Source organism: Stegodyphus dumicola, chromosome 8 (genome assembly GCF_044657685.1).
Source record: "Stegodyphus dumicola isolate Sdum_Otavi_A_Nest chromosome 8, ASM4465768v1".
In the NCBI taxonomy this organism is placed as follows: Eukaryota; Metazoa; Arthropoda; class Arachnida; order Araneae; family Eresidae; genus Stegodyphus; species Stegodyphus dumicola.
Window position 1 is genome coordinate 103447222 of NC_140775.1, and position 24616 is coordinate 103471837.

A 24616-nucleotide genomic window follows, 5' to 3' on the forward strand; every position below is an offset into this window, starting at 1 on the left:
AAAAATAGGTGGTACGCAAAGAAGCAAATTATTTTGAACTATTAAATTAAAAAATTAAAACCCCAACATACTGATTGAGTTTTTATTTATGCGATCCGAGCTTTGTTCAAGAGTGGTGGTGGTGGTAGTACTTTGTAGTGGTGGTACTAAAGGTTTTCAATTTTTGTTTAGATGGTACGCGTTAGTCAAAAGGTTGAGAACCGTTGGATTAGGGCATTATAAAGTGATTATTGTTATTATGTATTATGTAGCGCTGAGCATTATAAAGTAAATTCAATTTTAGCTGAGAATCGGGCTAGTGATTTTCTTTGCAAATAGCGTAAATATCAGACAATTTCCCTCAGAAAGTTTCCCAGGATGCCCCCCCCCCACCATTTAGGATTACAATTACGTGATTTGCCATAATCAGTTAATCAGCCATTTAATATTTCCTGAAACCTCCAACGTGTTTAAAAAAGCGCCTTAACTGCAAAACCAATGAAACGAAATACAACAAACTAGGTACGTACGTCTCTTTCTGGTGAAGACTCAAAATTAGAAAGCTAGCTGAAAAACGAAATACGTTTTTGAAAATCGCTCCGTCGGTAAGTAGTACTGTTTGTCCCCCGCCGATATAGAAATGTCATAATATTTTGAATTATTGCAACGATGATGATAATTAAAAGATAAAAAAGAGACGGAAAAGAAAATTTCACCGAAAAATAATCATCTCCTTGAACAAAACCTTGGTAAAACTTCAGATAACGTGATTTATTTCGTTTTCAAATTTTCGGCATCCGAAATGCTCGTTCCACCTTGCTGGCTGACTCACGTTATGAAAGCTAGAAGTTACGGTTTTCGAACACGCATAATGACGTCACGAGACATTGGAAACGCAATGGTATCATCCCAACTCTCACTTTTTAACAGTTCTTTTACTGGCACGTCAGTGGACGCTTGAACTCAAGTTTGCGCTGTTTTTTTTAAAAAAAAAAGAAAGAGAAAATGAAATTTATCTTATTTTGTTTGATATTTTCATGTACGTCGTATGGGAGATATTCTCTTTTGGCAATCAACTCAGCCCCAGGGCCAGTGAGTGCATATTTATTATATTTTAATTTCTTATAGAATTTGATTAATACGTAATTACTTGCATTTTATATAATTACGCATTAAACTAAATTGAAAAATATGAAATCCGCAGTTTAAGTTTCAGCAAAAGATTATTACATTCTGTCTCTCTCTCTTCATCTATCTTTCTATCTATCTATCTCTCTCTATATATTCAGTTTTAAGTTCGAAATATTCTACGTACTAGAGACGTTATACTCACAGTTTCTGAATATTTTAGTATTAGTTTATAACTGTGTTATTTTTAAGAAAATTATTTTGTATATTTTCGTTTATACACTATACTTAATTACGCTTTTTAATAACTACAATATTTATTATTTATAATATAAATTATTTTACATTTATTAAACTTCATTACCAAATATATCTACTGTTTCACAAGTAACGGAAATTTCTTTATCACATTCTTTATCATATCTTCTATCTTTATCACATTCTATTTCAGCAATGATTTTACGTTAAAATAAGAGCATTTTACTTTCGCAAAATAATATAAAAAAACAAATTTTTCTTGCATAGTATCATGCAATCAAATTATTTTTTATTTGTTTTTACACAAAAAGATTCACAATATGCATCATAAATAAGTTAAGTAGTTATCAAATGATTTTACATATCGTATGTATTTATACAGCATATTGTAAGCCAAAAATTCTTTATTTATAGCGGGATTTCATATAACGTTACCACGTTTGTTAGGTCTGTTTCTTAGAAAAGAAATGCTCGTAGTCCGTAGCTAAGGGATTCACGGAGTAAACAAAATAAAACTGCCGTGTATTGCTTTTGTCTTACTGTTTGTAGGTAAAGGCCAGTTTGCTTTCTCGTAATGCTTTCGAACATGAATCGAAAAGCATATAAATAAATGCTTCCATCAATGTATGTAACTGCTTTTCCATTTATGTCTGTAGAGTAAGTAAAGGTTGGCTGCTGCACATTTTTGGTCAGCTATTTATCACAAACACCCTTTCTAAATTAATATATCTTTAATAGTTACATATTACTCTGTATTTCCTTTCTTTATTATTTAAATGAACGAAAAGACTGAAAGTCCGTAAATAACTTAAAAGGCTCAGAAAGAACAAAGGATTCAGACACTTGCAGTTCCAGACATCTGTATTATCAAATAAAAATTTTAATGTTCTTTCGTTTTAGAAAACACCACTCAAAAAGGCTTCAGTACCAAAAAACTAAATTTAACAAAATATTATTGCAGTTGAAAAGACTAAGGCGTCAAATGTTATTTTGAAGATTTTAAGTGTTAACCAATGGTTACCACTCAAAACATATCGCGCGTTTCTGAAAGGGTATTACTAACATGAAAGTACGATGTGTAATTCCTGCCTCATTTACATAGAACCGTTTGCAAGACGAATATCCATGCTTGTCTTACTGAAGTAATGTCGAATGCCGATATTTGTGTTCTCAGAATTTCTCAGAATTCTCTATGATTTGAATACTGGTAATTTTAATAACTTTTTATGGAGACGGTCACCAGCAGAGGAGGTCTCGTAATATATAGTGCATATTATGTTGATTAAGAATCTAAATTTAATTAAGCAGTAAATGTATTGAATTAAAGAATCACACTCTTCATTTTAGTAAAACCTCATGATCAATGGCCGAGTAGTTAAAACGGCTGAACGCTGATAGGTCGACGCGGATTCTATCCTAAGTAAAATGGGCTCGTAGCATGATTGATTTTCGCGGTTTCCTTCACGTGCAAAGTAGATACAAGCCATTTTCCCTTAGGAACCTTTCCGTAAAGGCATCTTGACTCCCTAGGAGAATAGCTCTCATGTACATAAAATATATTCCTTTATATTTTATATTTTACCGTCGTTTTTTAATTGCAGTTTAATGTTTTTTGTTTTGTTTTGAGTATAGTAGGTAAATTAAATGTACTAAGCAGACTAAGGATTTTTCCTTCGGAGTGGAAGGCGAAGCTAATTTTAAGTTTTAGGAAAAACTTATTCTTATTTTTCTTTTCAGTTTTTACTATAATCTCTTGTTGATCCACCAGTGGTTGTTAAAACCGTTAAATACTGGTAGTTCGACCTGGCTTGGACTCAAACCAAGGCAAACAGATTGACTATATCATTGAGTTTTGTGGTTTTCCTTGTGTGTAACGTGAATATGAAGCAGATCTCCTCAGAATGTTCTCCACGATGGCATTCCCCTCCTCCTAGGCAGGCAATCCTTAGGGCTTTGCCACATTCGGATAACCTAATAAGCTCTTATTTTCTAAACCAAATTTTGACATTACACATGCAAGCCAAAAAGGAAAGAATTTTTTAGTTACGGCTTTTTCTACATGAAACGTGAGTACGAGACAATTTCCTTAGAACGTTCGCCATGAAGGATTTCCTCTTTCTTAATAAAGATGTTTTAGAACAGGTCAGGGGCAAATGTTTTGACCGAAGATCCAAATTACAAATTTAGATGGAAAACATCCCCAGACTGCAAATAAGATATTTTTAAATATAAATTCTTATTATTAGGAAAAGGTGAATTCTAACGTCAAAATAAATTAATTTTTAACAAACAACAATTTAATGAGAAGAATGATGGTATTTTATATCTTTCACCTTTTTTTTTTTTTTTTTTTTTTTTTTTTTTTTTTTTTTTTTTAATTTTAAGAATTTATTTTAAAGTGGTGGTTCCTAAAATTGCTTGTAAATGATCATCGATAATATTTGACAGTAAAACAACCTTTTTATTGAGATTTATGGTAGAAAATGTTTGTTCATACATGTAGGTTAATCTAAAAGTAGCCCGCATTTCTTAAACAAAATCCTTAGGTTGATTAAATTTTACTATTAAAAAATTTAATAATCCTTAGGTTTATTAAATTTATTAATTGTAAAAGTTTCAGATTTCTTCGTTACTGTGCAATTCTTTTAAATCAGTATCGAATTGCTAAGCTATAATGTCAATTTATACCTTACTGGATGCACTATTAGTTTCTATGTGGCTATGTGGCTTGTGGATTCAATGTGGATCATGAATTAACATTAAGTTTGTTCCTTTTTACAGAAATATCCTTCTCATGCAGAATGATCTACGATCTACGAAATTCTATCTTGATTTGAACTAAGCTAGAAGTTTTAAAATAGTTCACAAGCTGACGAATTCAATAATAAAAAATTAAATTAATTTACTTAAAGAGGCATGAAAGGCATCAAAAGAGAGAAAAGTAACCTATTAAAAGAATTTCGATAAGAAAAATGAAGAAAGGCCCAAAGATTTGTGGATTTAAATATCTCAATCTTATTCCGAAACTACATTTGCGTTCTTTTCACTATCATCATCTGGTTCACAAACACACACACACACACACACACACACACACACACACACACACACACACACACAAAAAAAAAAAAATGCTTTAGTTCTGAAGCTTAAGTTACTACCGCAGTTTCTGTATTTTAACGAAACAATCTTAAACTAAATCAGAGAATAATCAAATTTTAAAAATAGGCAAAATTTCGAGGAAAAAAAATAATTTTATTTTTCTAAATTCAACTTTTAAACTAGAATTGCTTAGAATATCGAACTGATTGCTTGTGGGAAGAATAAGACAAAGAAGTTCAAGTTATGCCATTGTCTTGTCAAAATCCTGTCTGTAAATAAATTTTGAGCATTAAATGATTTCTGAGAAAATGTAAATATTAATGTAAATAAAGTGCTATCTCGAAATGACGTAACAAACAGAACTTCCCCTTGTACAGAAGAAAAGACTAAAATATATTATCAAAAAACTGAAACAAGCAGTTTAGGACTTCGAAAAAGGGATTTGATAAGTACAACAACGTAGTGTTCAGACGACGGATTATTAAAGTATGAATGCGTAAAATGTTCGAATTCTAAATTTTCCTGCTTTGTGATGGCGGACATTAAAGTGTCATTTACTATTAACCATTTCCGAATATATCCAATACCCATAAGTGATTTTGATTTTGACGCTGCTTAGAAAAGCAATTAAATGTTTCTTAATTTCCGCGTAAAATAATTGTATTCTAATTTTGATAAGATTCTTCTAATTATTTTTCCAAACAGTTAGTTATTTAAAATGCAAATTAACTGTATTTATGATACACTGTTGTCAGATTAGAGTTATTAGCAACTAAAAACTGTGAAAGTTTGTTTGCTTTCTATATCTCTCGTCTTGAATCGGATTAATAGGCTTCACGCCGCGCTATTAATATGCAGTGGTTTTTTTACAGACAGATTGCTCTGGAATTCTTGTCTGTAAGTTTTGTTCTTGTCTAAAAACGTCAACTAGCATTTGATTATATACTAGTTGAAAGGCTAATCTGCAAAGAGATGCATTTGCCACCAAGTACCTAATAACCGTTTATTATGGTTTTTATGCTACATCACGTGACAATGCTATAGCACATAAGTTAATTCGCAGCTGATATTCAAAAGTTTAATTTGAAGCTTCTCATATTAATACAGAGTGTTAAAACTGTAACTTCGCTTGATAATCTGAAGGCTACTCGTAATTTAGGATTTATATAACGACATCAAAATATCAGTTGTTAGATTCCTTCTGTAGTTAAGTTAATGACTCGTAAAACGATTGTAAAGGACAAACAAACATTTATTTAGAAATAAATCGTACTCGTTACTTAATAACCTACACGTAAAGTATTCGTAAACGTACATAACATAACATATGATCTTACTCCATCGCACCGATATTCATTTCAATCGTACATCATCTGAATATATTTTAAAATTATAAATAGAACGACATCCAGAAATTAGCTGTTGCCGTTTCTCAATAGCTGTTTTGTCTAATAACAATAAATAATTTACAATCGCGCTTACACAGTGCTGTTATTTGCTTCTTGCGAGAAATATATTTTATAATAATTAACACCTAGTTATTTTATTGGGTTTCCTTTACTTTTCTTCTTCTTTTGTCAAATCCCATCAAAATGCAAACTAGCTGCCTGCAAAGCTGTATACAGGAACACCCATTCTCCTGGTTCTTGTCAAACCCTGGAGAACAAAGATAGAATATGAAAAAATTACAGCCTTCTCGAGAGAGAAAAGACGAACAGCAAGTTGTTGCAGGGCTATGTAATATATTTATTCATTTTTTGTAACCGATAAGCAATCAATGACATAATAATTTAAATGGTTAATTCTTGCCGCTTTAAAATTATTTTACAAATTTATTTAATCCATATAGTGTCAAAAATACTAAAATTTAATATTACTTTACAAATCGAATGCCGTAATTTTAAAGCATATATAACTAATCTGAAAGGTTTACCGATGCATCAAAAAATAAACAGAAAATGAAAAAGTTATAGAGGGGGTGTTTAATAGCTGAATCGAAAACTTCATCTATGAGACAATTAAGTAGTACTAGGTTTAAGTAAAAATCCTCAGAATTGGTCAGAGAAATCACCAGAACTATGGTTTCTCATTGACATTTCTCATAGACTAGTTTGCATCCCGAGCAGAAGTTAGAAGAAGAATATTCAAAAACCAGTTATGAATAAGAACACTGAAAGCAAGGACAAGGACTTCGAACGATATGTCAGTTTATGACTCGTGGTTTTCAAGTACAGAAATCTTGGGTTTGATTTTTGGTAGTTTATTCGATTTGTTGCAAATCTAACCATTTAACTACAGAAAGAAATATATCTTATGCATTCCTATAGCAGAATTAAAAAGAAACGTAAGCAATGGCTTTCTTAACTTAAACTACATGAGATGATACAGTTTTAACCAGTTAACTGTGGCGCTCTCGTTTAAGAGTGCGCACCGTTTTGTGTCGCCAGAATCGAGCCATGACGAGTATATTCATCAATCACAGAGTAAGTTGCGTTGGTAAGATATTGGATGAAAAAGATGGGTTTATTTTATAAAATTGAAAATTTTATTACTAATATTTACTTATTTGGTTAACATAAGCATATATTACATACATATTAAACTAAAAACGCAATAAATTAAATTAAATATTATACATATAAAAGTAAGAATTTAAATTCCTGCTGTGGAGTGATATTCAGCGAAACAGGGTACTATACGCAACGGGACTTTGCAAATCGAACACCAGTAGCGCAATTCCTTCGTGATCATACGTTTGTAGCAATGCAAACACCTTCGCATACGGTTGGTTTTTTTCGATGTTCCGAGTATATAATCCAGAACATGATTTCCTCCTAATTGGCTTATATTAAAACTAAATGGGCGAGTTTGTGCCGATTTATTTCTTTCAATCGGATACCTCGCTGAAGTGTCTTCAATAAGTTTGAGCAAAAAGTTAATACGTGATAATGTTCCATTATTTTTTTTATATAATATGAATGCATTCAGATACATAATGTCTAAGAAATGGAGAAATATCTTTTTGTAGTACTTTTTGAGTCGTTTTCTTGCTGTGGAGTACGCTGTGATAATTCCATCGCTCATTCCACTCCGCCCATTTTTTTATTATAATCAATAACTAGCTCCGGTTTCTTTGTTATTACTTTTCTTTTCTCTGTTTCTTTACGTTATCATTATGTACAGTACTTACTAAATAAACCTCCCTCTTATCTTTCCATTTCATTAACATAATATACGCATGACGACTATACTCGTCAATACACAAAATCGTGTCGCTTCTCCATAACGAGTATACTCGTCAATCACAGTTAACTGGTTAATTAAAGTATAATATCTATTAATTTACTGTAGAAATTTATTCTGCTCAGTAGAAGATATAATTTATATGCTGAATTGAAATTTCAACACTTTTCCTGTAAAGTGTAGCCAGCCAGCACATGTGCTGAAATTTGAACTCGAGTTGAACTACCAGCAATTTTACAGTTCAGCCCCTAGAGGATTAACAATTCGTTGAATTCAATAAGTATTCTTCAAATTAGTTCAATGGTATTTAATGTAAGATTATGCATCCTGTCGGCCAAGACTATTCAATATATGTTTAGTGGGATCCAAGAAGCCAAGCCGTATGGGTATGTTCAACAATGCTTGTCCTAACACCTTTATAATACGCACAATGTAATATATATACACACACCATCATATATAAATGTGTAAGATAAAAAACATGACAGTAAGCTTCTAATTTTAATTGACTATAACCTCTATTATTTTTTATTTAATTTGGAGACTTCCTCTCTCTACGTCACAAATAGCGCTACAAGTCTAAACTGCGTCATTCAAATTAATCATGCAATCCTACGTTACGCTTAATTGCAGATACCTCTTGTCCAATCAAATAATTGTAAACCAAAACTTTTTAAATTTGAACTGAAACTTTTTGACTCCCTTCCTTTCTTCCCCTGAATTGCTGCCACACTTTCGCTTACGCTTTCCTCCTGGCAAGACTCTCCTGTAAACATCCAAGCGGTACTATGCTTTTCTGTCTGAGATGACATCTTGCTTTTTAACCTGTGTATATAAAAATTATTATAATTGCTTATGATCAAAAAGAATATTGCCTATAAAGAAATGATTTTAATACGCCTAAAACTAAAGATGGTGATTCGCCGAATTTACTTTTGTCAACGTCTCTTCGCTAGGCATCTATTACGCCATCACCAAGTTCAAAAGCATTCATATCATGACATATTTAGTCGAAAGGATATGTACCTTTTACCTCAAATCCAGTGGGAAAGTATCTTCAAGTTCATCATTCTAAAAGTTAGATATCGTCGAGTATTCAAATATGGTGCTTCTTTTTGCAAATTCTTCAAAAAAAAAAAGTGCATGGAACTCCCAATGCAGAGTTTATTCAACCGATTTATCATCGTTTGAATGATGGATAAAATAAAAAGAAAGTATTCATCACTACCTGAATTCCGAATCAGACCAAGGTCACTGTAACATCGGAGTATGGTGCGAAAAAATTTATTGTTAACAGCGTAATAGGCATTGTGTTTTTCAACAAGTATTAAAGTGCTTATTTTATTTGGAAAGTGAAATATTATCAAAAGTTGTATCGAAGTGTGATTAATTTCTGCGGTTCCAAATTAAATGTCCAAAGTTGTTTCCATCGAGGAAATCAAGTGACGATATTAAAAAAATGTGTTTTGATGTTATGTGCTTTTTTTTTTTTTTTTTTTGAGTTTCTCTAACTGCATCATTATAAATAACTTACTCAATAACTGGTTATATTTTGAAATCTGAAAACATAATGTTTTCTTAGAATATTGATTTTAATTCGATGGAAAAAAAGTAGCACTGCTTTATGAAAATATCATATTAAAATGTACAAGTATTCTAAAATTTTATTCAGGGAAGATTATTAAATTTTACTGTTATTAGTAAGTATAAGTTTTGTTAAAAATTTTGAATTAATGTTAACTTTGGAATTATTTTGTAAATAATATTATTGTTTAATAATTTGAATTTTAAGAATTTTCTAATTATTTTGAGAATGATGTATATGTGAAATATAAATGAAATAATTATTAAATGTTAGAATATTAAATATTATTATAATTAATATAGAAACATCAAAGATTTAAGAAACTGAATAATCGTAATAAAATTTATATAAGAATTTAATTAAGAGTAAAATGCATTAAAATTTATTTGGAATTATGGTGAATGAAAGTTATAATTATCAATAACTAGCTGTATCCGTTCACACGTTGCTGTGTTTGAACAAAAAGCAGTTTTGATACCCCAAACATAATTTATTAATGATTAAATATATACAGTACATCAAAATGAAAATTAACAATAAAATTATTCCTACATATATGTCATTTGAATATAACATATGTACAAAACATAAATAAACATAGTTGATGGTAGAATAAACATGCTTTTTCACTTGTGATATTAAACAGTATTGCAAACGAATTTCAATTAAACAATAATTTTGTAATTATTAAATATCATCATGAAATGAATGATATTTGATGATTGATGGTGATGGTGTACATTTACAAGCACTACTAATTATCTTAGTTAGTGCTTGTAAATGTACAACATTTTTTGTTTTCCTCTCTGGTGCAAGAACAAATAAATTTGATGGTTTTCTAACGTACAGCTGTCCATGTGAGAAGCATGGATTTATCAAATTTAATTCACATACTTGCAATGATTGTCCCTGTCCTTTGTTAATGGTCATTGCAAAGGCTAGTCGTACAGGAGACTGTAGACGTTTGAATTCGAATGGAGTATCCGTTGGTGTCATGGGAATGCGTGGTAGTAGTTCATGTTCCCCTTGGTGTTTTCCATTTAAAATGGTTGCCTCAATTATGTTATTCATTATTTTTTTTTACTGATATCCTAGTCCCATTGCATAATCGCGGTGGATTTATATTTTGTAGAAGGATAATTGGGGAACCAATTTTCAAAGATAAAATATGCGGTGGCATTCCTAGTAGATCCAATGATTTAAAAATTCTATTGGATAATTAACTGATTCATCGTGATTGACAACAGTATCTATGGATTTATACGTATGTTGTTTCTTCATCAGGTATTTCTTTTTGAATTGTGCAGCTTATTAAATTCACATCAATGTTTTTAGCTGCCAATATAGCACGCTCACTAACCCATTGATTATTTTTATAATTCTGCGATAAATTTGGAAAAACTTTGGCAATCAATTCATCAGAGGATTTTACAATGTGACAAAATTTTTCTGGTAATGTAATACAGTGTGTGGGTTCGTCCATTTCCATTTTACCATTCCCATTACCTAACAATTGTTTTGAGAATCGTTCAAAAGATCCATCTTGTTGTAATTGAACACGCATATTAATCTTCAAAGATATTTTCTCCACATACGGCCATAACACTGATGATTTGCGACATACATTCAATTCATCTGCAGGTGTTGAAAGTGGTATAACTGGTAGAGTTTGTCGAAAATCACCAGCTAGCAAAATGAGTGCACCACCAAAGAGCTGCTCATTTCCTCTCAAATCTTTTAATGTGCGATTGTGTGCTTCCAATGATTTTCTTATGTGCCGTGGTGCAGTCATCCCATATTATAAGCTGACATGATCTTAGTACTTTTCCCATCCCAGAATATTTGCTAATATTACATGTTAGAGTTTCAGTTACCTGCATATTTAATGGCAATTTCAATGCTGAATGTGCTATTCGACCAGCGACCAAAAGAGTTGCTGCAATACCATATGATGCAATAGCAAATGCAATATTATTTTGTGATCTTATAGTTGCTATAATAATTAAAATAAGAAAAGTTTTGCCAGTGCCTCCAGTTGCATCTAAGAAATATAAATCACAACTCTTGTTAGATATTACATTTATAATTGTGTCACATGATGCTCGTTGTTCTAATACCGATTTCAGCAGATTAATTCGAACAAATATTTGTAATTCATTAACACTGAAGTGCGTTTTTCGTTGTATATCATGATCGAAAATGTCATTACCAAATCTATTTGAAGCAATCATTCCCAATTCTCTCAGTGATTTGCTGGCTATTGTCCAACATACATCCTCAATTAAAATCAATGCTTCATTGTATATATTTGATGTAAATTGAATGTTGGGATTAGCACTTTTTCTACGCATGCGATGTGAAATGTCTTCACTCATATAGTCTATATATGAGTCTATATATAATCATATAGTCTATATATGAGTCTATATATACTCATATAGTCTATATATACAAATCAATAGACGGTTGACACCGTCTATTGATTTGTTCGTCAGTATTTCCCATAAAATATATCTGAAGCTATTTGTGATCAGCATTTGGCAAGGATAGTAGTGGTAAATTTGCCCTTTAAATTTTGGCATATAATTTGCGCTAACGATTTTCGTTGCTCCGAACGATGTTATTTGGAAGCATGAATTGTACTTGCGTATATTTAAAAAAAATTGTTGACCTGTTTTACCTGATACTAAAGTTAATAATGGTTCAGCTGGTGAACGCAAGTCTGGTAACTTTACTTTTCCACTTGCACAGCACATACCTGGTGTTTCATTTTTTAATTAAAAATTTTTTTTTGATTTTGAAAAATGGATAAAAGGTGCACAATACGTACACTTTTTATCCATTTTTCCAATAATTACACTTGGATGAAGACTGTAATTGTAAAGGGGATTGTAACTGAAACCATATAAATTCAAATCAGTATGTATCGTTCGTCTTGTCTGTGTTCTGCGAATTCGATTCCTCTGCTGCCTTGCTCGCCTCTGTTCACTCCTTTCTAATTAATGATCGAGCAAGAGCAGTGTGAACTCGATCTTTTTCTTGCCTTGCTTGTCTCTGCTCACTTGTTTTTAATGATCGAGCAAAAGCAGTGTGATCTCGATCTCTTTCTTGCCTAACTTGTCTCTGCTCACTTGTTTCTGAAGCTCTAGCAAGAGCAGTGTGATCTCGATCTCTTTCTTGCCTAGTTTATCTCTGCTCACTTGTTTCTAAAGCTCGTTCTTCTCTTCTCCTTTTTGCTTGATTTGTAGATCGATCAATGACACTTCGCTTTGGTCGCATAATTGTGGGGTTAAATGAAACGTATTTCCAATTATTTTTTTCAGCTGGGAATCAATAATATTTTTTATTTATTCACGTATTAATAATTTATTCTCTTATTAATAGTTGCAAAAATTTTTGACTGCATATTTAGAATTTGCTGGCGAAAATTCGAACGTCAAACGCATTAATTTTTTTTTTTTTTGTAATTTAAATTAATTTATTGAAATCTTAAAGGAAACACAATTTATATATTTAAAATGTTTTAAATTTTAATGTAATTTGTAATATTCAAACAATAATTGAAAAAATATAAATAGAACGATTCAATATTTTACTTACCTTGTGATTTATATTTTTATTTTTATTTTTATTACAACTGTTATTATGGGTATGTTATTTTTTACAGTTTAATTTTTTTTATAAAAGTAAATTCTATGAGTAAATTTCATGGGTAAAGATTTAATTTTTCAATTTATTCATGGTTACACTTTTAACAAATATTACTAATTAAATGTTATTTTGATATTTTGGGGATATTTGTTCGGGAGCACCTAAAACCCCCAACACTGATTTTTAAAAAAAATTTCAAAAACCTTCTTAGGGATATACCTAATAATTTCCCAAGTTTTCACAGCGATTGGATGTATGGTTTTTGAATCTATCGAGTACAGAAAGACAGACAGACACACATTCATTTTTATATATATAGATTGCATGCTAAATAAAAAGTATGTTGAGGTTCAGAAACAGAGGCCTGTTTCACCTCTGCATAATTGTTCCTTTTACCCTCCTCATACAATATAATTTTGAAGGCTCCCACTTGATTTTATATAGAGGATTTTTATTTTTTTCATATAATGGAGTGGGATTTTTTCTTTTAATATATTGGAATGTTGTAGTGCAGTTCACAGAGGTCAGTTACCTTATTTAAGGAGTAGAGGCCTTTCCAAGCAACTGCCGGGTTTCCCTTAACCACTCATGAAAATTTAATACATGAGTTCGTTAAAGTGGATATCCCCAAATATCTGGATATATGTGTAGTAGGAGAAAGCTGTGGAAAATAAGAAAATTGTAATAATAAAAGTAAAAACTATAATTTCAACAATGCTGTTAGAAATGATAAAATATTACTTATGAATGTGAAAATTAATATGGTGTAAAATTTTAAGATTTATGATTATTTGTAATAATTAGTGGGTATATAAAAGTTTTATAACTGTGATATTGTGTGTAAAAATTTTTGGAAATCCTTCGTTGAAATATCAAAACTGTGATGTGAATATTCAAGAAACAAGAACTTTTTATAGATGGGACTCGAATCTTAATCAGACTCTAAAAATGTGCAATTATTTTAATAGAATACAGTGCTCAAAATTATTATGGAATTCAAAAGTTTACTACTTATAATTTTTTCATTGTTCAAAAGCTAATTTTATGTTTTGTATTTTCAAAATTATCTCTCATATTTTGCTGCTCTAATGCTTTTCTCTTGAAAAGGCTTCTCTATCTCTCCGCCTTTTTCTTTTTGAAGGGGAGGGGGCGGAGAATGTGAAAGATAGAAAATATGAAAGCAAACTTCTAACTTTAATTGGCTATAACTTCTTTAATTTTTTTTTAATTTGGGGACTTCCTCTCTCTATCTTAAAAATAGCGCTATAAGTCTAAACTGCGTCATTCAAATTAATTATGTAATCCTACGTAACACTTAATATATGCAGATACCTCTACCCATTTTTATATTACTACTGCCATACTACGTAAGGCCTCTTGCGCAATCAAAGAATTGTAAACCAAAACATTTTTAACTCAAACTGAAACTTTTTGACACCCTCCCTTTTTCTTTCGAATTACTGCGACACTTCCGCTTACGCTTTCCACCTGGCAAGACGCTTATACAAATATCTATGCGCTGCTATGCTTTCCTGTCTGGGATGACGTCCTGCTTTTTAACCTATGTATATAAAAATTATTGTAATATCTTATGATCAAAAAGCATATTGCCTATAAAGAAATGATTTTGATGTGCCTAAAAATAAAGATGGTGATTCGCCGAACTTAGTTTTGTCAACGTCTCTTCGCTAGACATCTACTAAGCCATCACCAAGTTCCAAATCATTCATATCACGACATATACACACACAAATATGCATACACACATTTCTCTCTCCTATATATATTAATGAGAGTGAGGTAGAGAGAGATTGAGAGACGTGTGTGTGTGTGTGATATATACTTGCATCTTGAAATGCATCCAAAACTATCAAAGCAACTTACCGAGATGAAAAGGTTTCATATACAAAGTTGAAGTGATGCTAGGGAAATGCACCACGCCACTGTATCTCGATTACTTGAACCAAAGTAAATCAGCTTTAGAAATTTATTTATTTATTTATTTAGAAATAACTTTATAACTCTGTAAAAGCTTTCATTGTTCCTTTCAGGGATGGCGTGTAGTATTTCTTTTCTCCTCTGTTTTAAGGTATCAGCAGCAAACATTCATATTGAAGAATTCTTTAACTTATGGATGGGAATGTCTTCCGCATGTGAATCAAAAGTATAAAAATATTTCTATTACATAAATACTTGCAGGAACCGAAACCAAACCCAGGCATAGAAAATAAGGTAATTATTAGAACCTTTATTCTTGCCAGTTTGATGGTGACTGTCTTGAATCTTACCCAAATTTTTAAATGGAGGAAACGGTACATGAATTTAAGTTATAATTTTCTCAGAATCAAAATGTGCAGTTAGGCTTTAGATATCCTTGTTCGTTGAATTGAGAAGAAATCAGCGTCAATGGATTTCTCTTTGTATATTCTAAGCAACCTAGTGTGATATCGCTTTTCTAGGATCGAACTGAAATCATTTTTACGAGTTGTAGAAAAAAATCCCGTGTTATTGCTAATGAGTTAAAATTCCAAAGAATTATTCATCCCAAAGGAATTATAGTAACTGCTTAGCTTAAAATTGTTTTATACGTTTAAATAAGAATGCTTTTCAACTTTTTGAAATCTTTTTGAAGATAAATTCTTCAAAATAGTAGGCAGTCATCTGAAATTTTCAGATTTCAATTTTAGTTTTTTAAATAAGCAGGATGAGGAAAGCTTGTACATAGAAAAATAGTTACTGTCCTCTTCATTAAATAACGATTATTGTCCTTTCACTTTTCTCGCACTGAGTGACCAGTTCTTTACTAGAAGATGATGAACGAATTCTTCATGTTATTATTCCTCTTGCTCCTTTACCATGGATGTATTAGAAAGATTTCCTTGCGTTATACGTTTCTAGTATGAAGCAATCAGTATTTGGTTCTCTAGCTTTTGTTTCATGACTTTGGAGTGGATTTCTTCGTAACTGTGATACAATATTCCATGCGATAACTGGCAATTATTTCATTACTTGGCTTCTGAAAATTCTTTATTTTTTAATTTAATAAATGCAAAGAAAATAGGTGTTTTGAAGCATCGAAAATCTTTATGTTGACAACCAGTTCGCCAGGATAAAAAACCCAGGTCAAACTACCAGTGTTAAATAGAATGAATGCTCGGCCGCTGGTGTGCCCTTGAATTCCTGGAATATTAACTCTTAAATTAGTGGGTTACCTATTAGTTTAAGAATTAATGCGCTAAGTAACTGTCTAGCTAAAAATTCATTTATACGTTTAAACAAGAATTTTTTTTAAACTTTTTTGAAACTTTGAAGATAAATTCTTTAAAACAGTAGACTATAACGTTGCGCGCCTCTAACTAGCACGCAACCAAGAGGTGACTGTGAAAGCTTGTATAAACCACAGAGTCTTATAAAGGGTTTAAGTCCCTTTTTATTCAACGTAATAAATTACAATGGCGTCCTCTTGACGCTTACAGACTGTGCCCACTAGGCAGTCAAATAAAAATAAGAACCTGAAAAGAAAGTAAAGACAATATTCTAACTACGAGGCTCTCTAAAATAACTAACTCACCGCGTTTTACAAATACCGCAGCTAATTCAGCAGACTTGAAGCTCACTGGAACAATTGCAACTACTTCCCGCCAAGCACATAGGCCGCAACGCGGGGTTCTTCAATTCTCGATTTCTACCTCCGCGCTCGCTAAGTAAGAATAACTCTCTCACCGAACTCGTTTCCTTCTATTTAAATCATAATACTTCCGCTGATAATTTGAATCCTTGCGTGTTCTACTCAAATTTACATATTCTGGCATTGGCAGTTCCAGGGGAAAGTAAGGCTTGACAGGAAAGATAGTTTAAACTTAAAATAAATGTTAGTTAAAATAAATATAAACCCTACAAGACCATTATCTGAAAATTTCAGATAACAATTTTATTTTTTTAAATATGAAAAATGAAGGAAGCTTGTACACAAAACAATAGTTACTGTCTTCTTCATTAAATAACGATTATCTTTTCACTTTTCTCCAGCTGAGTGACAGTTCGCTACTGGGAAGATGATGAATGAATTCTTTCTGTTATATTTTCCTCTTGCTCCTTTTCTTTGGCTGCATTGGAGAGATTTCCTTGCGTTATACGCTTCTAGTATGAAGCAATCAGTATTTGTTTCTGTAGCTTTTGTTTCATGACTTTGGAGTGGATTTCTTCATAGCTGTGATAAAATATCCCATGCCTTGACTGGCAATCATCTCATTACTTGGCTTCTAAAAATTCTTTATTGTTTTAATAAGTGCAAAGAAAATGGATGCTTTATCAGAAACGGAATTATAGGATGCAAAATATATAGTGATTGAAATAGGTAACAGGAATAAATTAATTTAGTAAACTTAAGTCATGTTAGTTTATGTCTCCGGTTACTGGGAGCTCAAGAGCTAATAAGTTTTTCTAGAATTTAGAAAATCATGGTATTGGTTTTAAATATATAGTTATACACAAATGATCATACTGTAATAAAACAAGAAGTATGTCTCTATTCAAACCGGAATCTTTCATTGAAGTTTTTAAATAATAAAAATATTTTTGTGTGGAATATTTTCTCCAAGCAACAAGGAAGGTGCCATATATTGTTTTTTGTATTGTAATCGTAGACACGGAAACTCTAGGGAACATAAAAACTGTTACACATAGAAAATGTTTAATAAATTAGGGATTACTACCAAAGAAACATTTGACAAATTCTGTTCGCATAGAGCTCATATGTAAAAAGCAATGGGTTTACTTTATTTATTTATTTTTTTGAAGTTATTCAAAACTCAACCTCAAATCTGTGTTATTTCAGAGGAAGTTTTCGAGTATTTAGAAATAACCTCACATTCGTTTATTGTCTCCGAGAGACAAATTATTATGTATCATTACTCTGGTTCTATTGGTTAGATATAAAATAAAAAGGAAAAGAAGATTTATTGAGATTTTTTATTTTGGGTGGGGCGAGGGGGCTCTTACTGAGGTTGCATTTTATCATTCTGCTCCTTAACTCACTTCTGCTAACACAACTTTTTTTCTCTTATGAGCCTTATTATCAAACATCGTTTTCCTCTCACTTGGGCACGTAAAATTAAACAGTAAAATGAAAAACGTTTTAAAGCTGCATATTTTTAGAACTCTCTGTAGAGGGTTAAAAAAGTGAAGCCCAGTAGCACCTTTATTTCTAGTAAGTAAAAAACTGAATTGTTATGTAAAAATTTCACATTGTAGTTTAACACCACGAAGAGTTTATCACAAAAGTTTAAGAAAGTTTTTTTTTAATTTAGTGACGTTAAAATTTAAAAACCATAAAATTTTTAAAAAGTGAGCTTCAGTCTTTGTATGCTAATTCCTGTATTAATGCGTAAGATAATTTTAAGCTACCATTATCTACAAGTTTAAGGAATGATCCCTAGAAATTAAAAATCTTCAAGATCCAGATTCTGTTAAATTTATTCAAGAAGTTGTACCAAAAATAATCCTCTTCGATGACATATGAGAAATTATTAATATGAATTATCGTTTGTAAAGCATAATTTATTAAACACCTCGAGGACATCTTTATTGTTTTCAATGAGTGGATTTTATATCCTGCAAAATAAAAAGATCTGATATACAAGGGAAATACGCTGATGTGACAAAACTCAATAGTATACCTTCTAACATCATGTCGGACTTTCTTTTGCCCGGCGAAGTGCAACAACTCAACGTGGCATAGACTCAACAAGTCGTTGGAAGTTTCCTGTAGAAATATTGAGCCATGTTGCCTCTACAGACTCCATAATTGCAAAAGTGTTGCGGTGCAGGATTTTGTGCACGAACTGACCTTTCGATTATGTCCCATAAAATTTCAATGGGATTCATGCCGGAAGATCATTCGCTGAAATTGTCCAGAATGTTCTTCAATCCAGTCGCAAACAGTTGTGGCCCGGTGATATGGCACATTGCAATCTTTAAAAATTCCATCGTTGTTTGGATACATGAAATTCATCGATGCTGAAAGTGGTCTCCAAGTAGCTAAACTTAACCATTTACAGTCAATGATCGGTTCAGTTGGACCCGAGGACGCAGGCTATGCCATGAAAAAACAGCCCACACCAATAAGGATCCACCACCAGCTTGCACAGTGCCTTGTTAACAATTTGGTGTCAAGGCTTCGGGGGGGGGGAGGATCTGCTCCACACTCGAACCCTACCATCAGCTCTTAGCAACTGAAACCTTGACTCATGGCTAAGCCACAGTTTTCCAGCCGTTTATAAACCAACCGATATGGTCAGAGTCCACGAGAGGAGCTGCAGACAATGTCGTTCTGTTACTAAAGGCACTCAACTCGGTGTTCTCCTGCCATAGCCCATTAAAGCCAATTTCACAACAGTGTCCTACCAAACATGTCCGTCGTACGTCCCACATTGATTTCTGCGATTATTTCTCGTTATGTTGTTTGTATGATAACACTGATAATTCTACGCACACGTCGCCGGTATCGGTCATTAAGTGCAGTCGGTCATTAAGTACGTTGTCCATGATGGGAGGTTATGCCTAAAATTAGGTATTATTAGCATCCTCTCTGCATTATGGATCTCGGAATGTTGAATTCCCTAACAATTTCCGAAATGGAATGCCCCATGCGTCTATCTCCAACTACCATTCCACGTTCAAAGTCTGTTAATTCCCGTCCTGCGGCCATAAATCACGTCAGAAATCTTTTTATATGAATAACTTGAAAAGAAATGAAAGCCCTGTCAATGCACTGCCTATTTATACATTTTGTACGCGATGCTACTGCTATCTGTATATTTGCATATTGCTATCCCATAACTTTTATCCCCTCAGTGTAAATGTGGGCCCAACAGTAGCCTAGCTATAAAAGCCACTGAACACTGGTCATTCGGTTAGGAGTTCCAGCTGCATGGGAAGTTTTCGTGGTTTTCCTTATGTGTAATGTGAATATGAGCCAGTTAATCCACGGGATATCCCTCCCTTTCCGTATCGTCCTAATGACGAAGCACGTAATAAATAAGCAAATAAAAGTATCCATGTGACTATAAATCATGATGAAGTAGTATCATGGTAATTTTTTTTTTTTTTTACGTTTCGGCTATGCCATATTGAATAGTTTGTTTTTAATATCAGAGTCTAGGTTTTGTAGGTTTAATTCTTTAAGAAATAGTTGTCTCGTAATTGCTTTGCTTAAGAATAATTCAAGCGTAACACTGAAATCTGTGTACCAGTATCAGATTGCAATTTTCTTTTTATATTTTTTATTTAAAATAAATTTTTGGGGACTCTTTTAAAAATTTAGGGTTAACAATTCAATGTGTTAAATTGCAATGTGTTAATTGCTTCAAGTTTCCTCTTTTTATGTTATTTATATTCCAAGATGTCTTCCAAAAGTATTACCATACATTTCCTTATTCAGAATCTGAATACATTGGTCGTGTTAACAAGAGATATGAAATAACAATAGCAGAAAAGTAGAACTTGGTTTATCTGCTGCGAGTACCTTTACTTCATATAGATAAAATTTAAAGCAGGGAAACAATGAATAGTAAAATTCCGCAGTTAATAATTATGAGAAATCAGATAATGATTTTTAATCTGAAATTTCTATAACAAATTTTATGACTAAAGAAATAAAGGCATATAGAAAGAGTGATACTTCATTTTGGAATATGGAATATGGGTTTGATTTCGTTTTAGAATGAGATTAGCGTTAAAATTTATCCTGTGACAAGTCAACTCAAAAGCATTATAAAGAAGAGATGTCTTACTATCTAAATTATTTGTATTCACAAACAATAAAAAGAAATTCCTTTCAATTAAAGTATAGCTATAATAATTTACACCAATGAAAAATTTGCTTAAGACTAAGATAGAAATGTATATATCATAACCAATTAGGTGATCTATGAACAATATGGGATGAGAATTCAAACGCGTACTTTTTTATTAAGAGGGTGCAAGTCGCCAGATATGGGCCAAGCATAAAGTGACCACATTTTCATTGAGACAAAGCGAGATAAATGAAATAAAATGAGAATTGTAATTTAGTTATGAAAGCAGACCAATAATTCAAAAAATATATTTTATTGTATACATTCATCTATTTGTCTATAATATACAAAAATATATTTATTATTAACTATTGGTAACTATAAAAATATTTGTAAAAACTATAATTTCAATGTTATGTTTTTTAATTAATTTAAAATTTTTTTAAAAAATATTATTTTTTTCACGGTCATATTTTTTTTATCTGCGTGAATCAATAGATTCGGATCATTTATTAAAATGTCGTGAAATTTCTCATATGAATTGGTCAAATTATATTTTACGCTGAATACAGATTTTAAAGTTTTTATGTTCACTTGCGTTTTTTCAATAGTCCATATTTTATTGATACTAGAAAAAAACACGTTCTGTTGCTGCGTTTGTTCCTGGAAGGGAGAGCGCATGTTCTACAATTTTCAAAATATTTTCATAAGGAATATTAATCTGTTTAAAATAAAGGAGTAACTCCGTTCATTTTTTGTGCGTTTCCACATTTGCAGACAACCAACATTTATTTTTTTTCTACAGTAACGTATCTTTTTACCAATGACACCTCATCAAAAAAATCATTTTCACATATATTATTTTTCGTAAAAGGTTACTAATATATTAAAAAAATTTTTCCACATATATTCCCATAAAATGTCCTTTTTTTAATGTCACCCAATGAAAATTTTTAATATCCTGGAACTGAACTGTCCGTTCTTCAAGATATTCCAAGCAGTTATTATAAAAATGTCTGACTTCTTTCAGAAAATCAGGTCGTTTAATGGCACCTTGTTCTTCCAACCTAGTGATGTTCTTTCGAATAACTAAAGGAACGTAATCGTTATCAATTCTTTCTCGCAATTTTGCTTTTAAATTATTGATTTCATTTGACACTTCCGTAATTGAAAATTTTTCCCCTTCAATAATTTTTACAGCATTGTGAAATAATATAGCTTGGTTGTGAATAAATTGAAGCCAAATTTGTGATGTGTCATTTTCAAAAATGAGCTGTAATATTCTTGGACATTAATCTTGTGATAAAAAGTATGATTTTAATGGTTCGTATATGTTTAAAATATTTTCTACAGCTGGTAAAAGAGCTAGCCATCGTGTTTTGCTGTAACCATTAATTCTTTTATATTCGATTTCTGCGCTTTCATAAAAATCCTTCAAACTTTCAACACGCACAGTATATATATATATATATAAATACGAATAAATTTTTGCAATAATATTTTCAAGGTCCACTGGAAGAAAGTCAGATGCTGTTTGAATAGTACTGTGTAGAATCTGCTCTGCACAACCTACTCGAATAATTTTTTGTTTCAAACGTTCGTTAAGTTTCGTAAAAACGTTATTCTCTCTAGCTTTTCCACCAAAATTTGCGTTAGTGTTATCCTTATAATAGGCAATAATTTTATTGTTCAAATTACTCAATTTAAAATAGTACTTATTGAATCAAAAATTATTTATGAAGTTTCACCCGGCAATGAAACAAAATATAATATTCTAATTTTAATTCCTGTTTCTGGATAAAAAAGTCTAACAATTGTGGGAAATAATTTTAAATCTATGTGCTTGTAACCATCATAATATACGGATATAAATGTGCATTTATCTAATTCTTTCTGCAATTGTGAAAACGAATATAGTGGAAAAACATTACAAATAATTGTTTCGACTTTTGCCCTTGCACATGCAAATTTTTTGTCGTACAATGTTTTGATCATTTGCGACGTACAATAAATTTATCTGAAACTTTGATTGTGGTTTATGGTGTGGAAAACAAATAGCCTTTCAGATGATGGTAGCTGTTTCTCCGTTCACAATACATATTCCTTGACGAGACGTAACGAAAATGACAGAACAACACCGAGTAAATCTGGCTCGTTACATCGCCTAATTTAGTTTACTCTGCATCCATTTTATGTGTTTTGCTTCCTTGTGTGCTTTGCTTTAATTTAAATAATTTAATCCTATAAGAGCTCTTCCAGAAAGAACTGCGCTACATGCAAATTAATAGAACTTAACATGTCAGTGTTGCCTTATATTTACCAGACCATATTCTTTATATTTGAATAAAAATATATATATAATTTTCACTAAAGTGATCACCCATAATTCAGTTTTCAGTTAGTATGATCTATGAGAAATTCGGTAATGGTAGTGGATTAGCACTATTGTAATGGTAGTGGATAGCACCTTATTCAAAGCTTTCATAGAAAAATACTGAACTAGAAGTGCAGTGATACTAAGCTATTATTGAAATACAAACAGTCTTTTTTCTTTTGTTATTTATTCTAACTTGGCTTTTTTTTTACTTGCCATTTATTTTAAGTTGGTTTTAAATTTATTATTTTTTAAATTTATTCCTCATTTTAACTGGGCTTTTTAATTTTTTTACTCGAATTAAGCTTCTTGAATTTATTTTAAAACAGAAAGAAAAAGATAGAGGGAAAGAGAGACCAAAGCGAGCCCTTTAAGAGAATCGAATTCTCTCAAATTATATAATATTTTTATACAGTTTCTCTTCCCCCCCAACATTCTATATGTTGATGCACCAGATAAAGACAGTTGAATAATGTTGCCCATGTAGCCTGCTCCTAGGGCACTGGGAATCCAGCTGTCCGTTATTTTATCTCTGGCATTCTTCACCCAAGTAGCGAACATTTTGTAGGCTTCACAAAGTTTCCTCGTTCATTTCTGTCCATTCTATTTTCAGTGTAGTCACTGATTTTCGTGCGCAAATGATCTTTAAATAGCCTAGTTATTGCAATATCAAGTGTTTGGAGATATGCAGTAATTTCTTCGGGTATCATTATTTGACCAGGTCTTTCTGCAAGGAAATCTTTCATGGTTTCATCGCAGCGAATACTACAGAATCCCACATTAGCATCCCTCTTTGACTACCTCGCAAAACAAGTGGTAGAAATAAATCGACAAACTTTCTTATTTCTGATTGTAATTCCTGCTCTTTCGTAACCAAGGGAGGGAATGTACGAGATCGTAGAGCCACCCCTTTGATCAGTAATAGTTTGAGACGCTTGGACCTAAAACCACTGCAGTTTCTTCCGTAGCAATAATGTTCGAGAGTTGGTACTTAACAAAATCGATGTCTTCAACGAAATACTTGAATGTAAGTGCATATGTAATTCCTTCAGTATCTTTCAGTTTGAGCTGTGTTGTCGATCTTTTTAGAGATAATTCATATCTCTGAAAGATGACATCTACCCAGTGTTCTGATGCCTTGAATTCGTCTGGCGATATGTTTAGCTATAATGCCATCGCAAGGGCAAATGCTTGAATATCAGCCCTGTGAACAATAAATACTTTGTTCTTCTGTCATAATTCCATCCTTCCATTGACAGACGGTGTATTCAAACTAAGAAAGTAACGGTTGCCGACCTGATACACACTTAAAACTTCTTGACATTTCCTTTCTCTATCTGTAGAGTGAGGTTATTGTATTCTGATCCGGTATTTTCGAACCATTCGTAGATCCAACTTCTTTTCTTTGCAGAAAGCTGTAAGTTTTATTTTTATCCCTGAAGTCTTCCGCAATCCCCTTTTTTTACTCGACGGAACAGCCTTTTCTTTTTGCATTCATTT

At 31.8% G+C, this 24616-nt stretch overlaps 1 protein-coding gene across 2 annotated transcripts in view; it reads left to right on the forward strand.

Annotated features, from left to right (window-relative positions):
• Nucleotides 1-848: 848 nt before the first annotated feature.
• LOC118183648 (cubilin-like) overlaps nt 849-24616 on the forward strand; it is a 128646-nt gene continuing 104878 nt past the window's right edge. The window contains exon 1 of one of the 2 annotated variants that reach the window (XM_085822206.1): nt 849-1071. In XM_085822206.1, the coding sequence (XP_085678332.1) occupies nt 985-1071 (87 nt within the window). In that variant the 5' untranslated portion in view covers nt 849-984. The remainder of the gene's footprint in view (nt 1072-24616) is intronic. The other variant, XM_035353244.2, reaches the window with a different exon arrangement.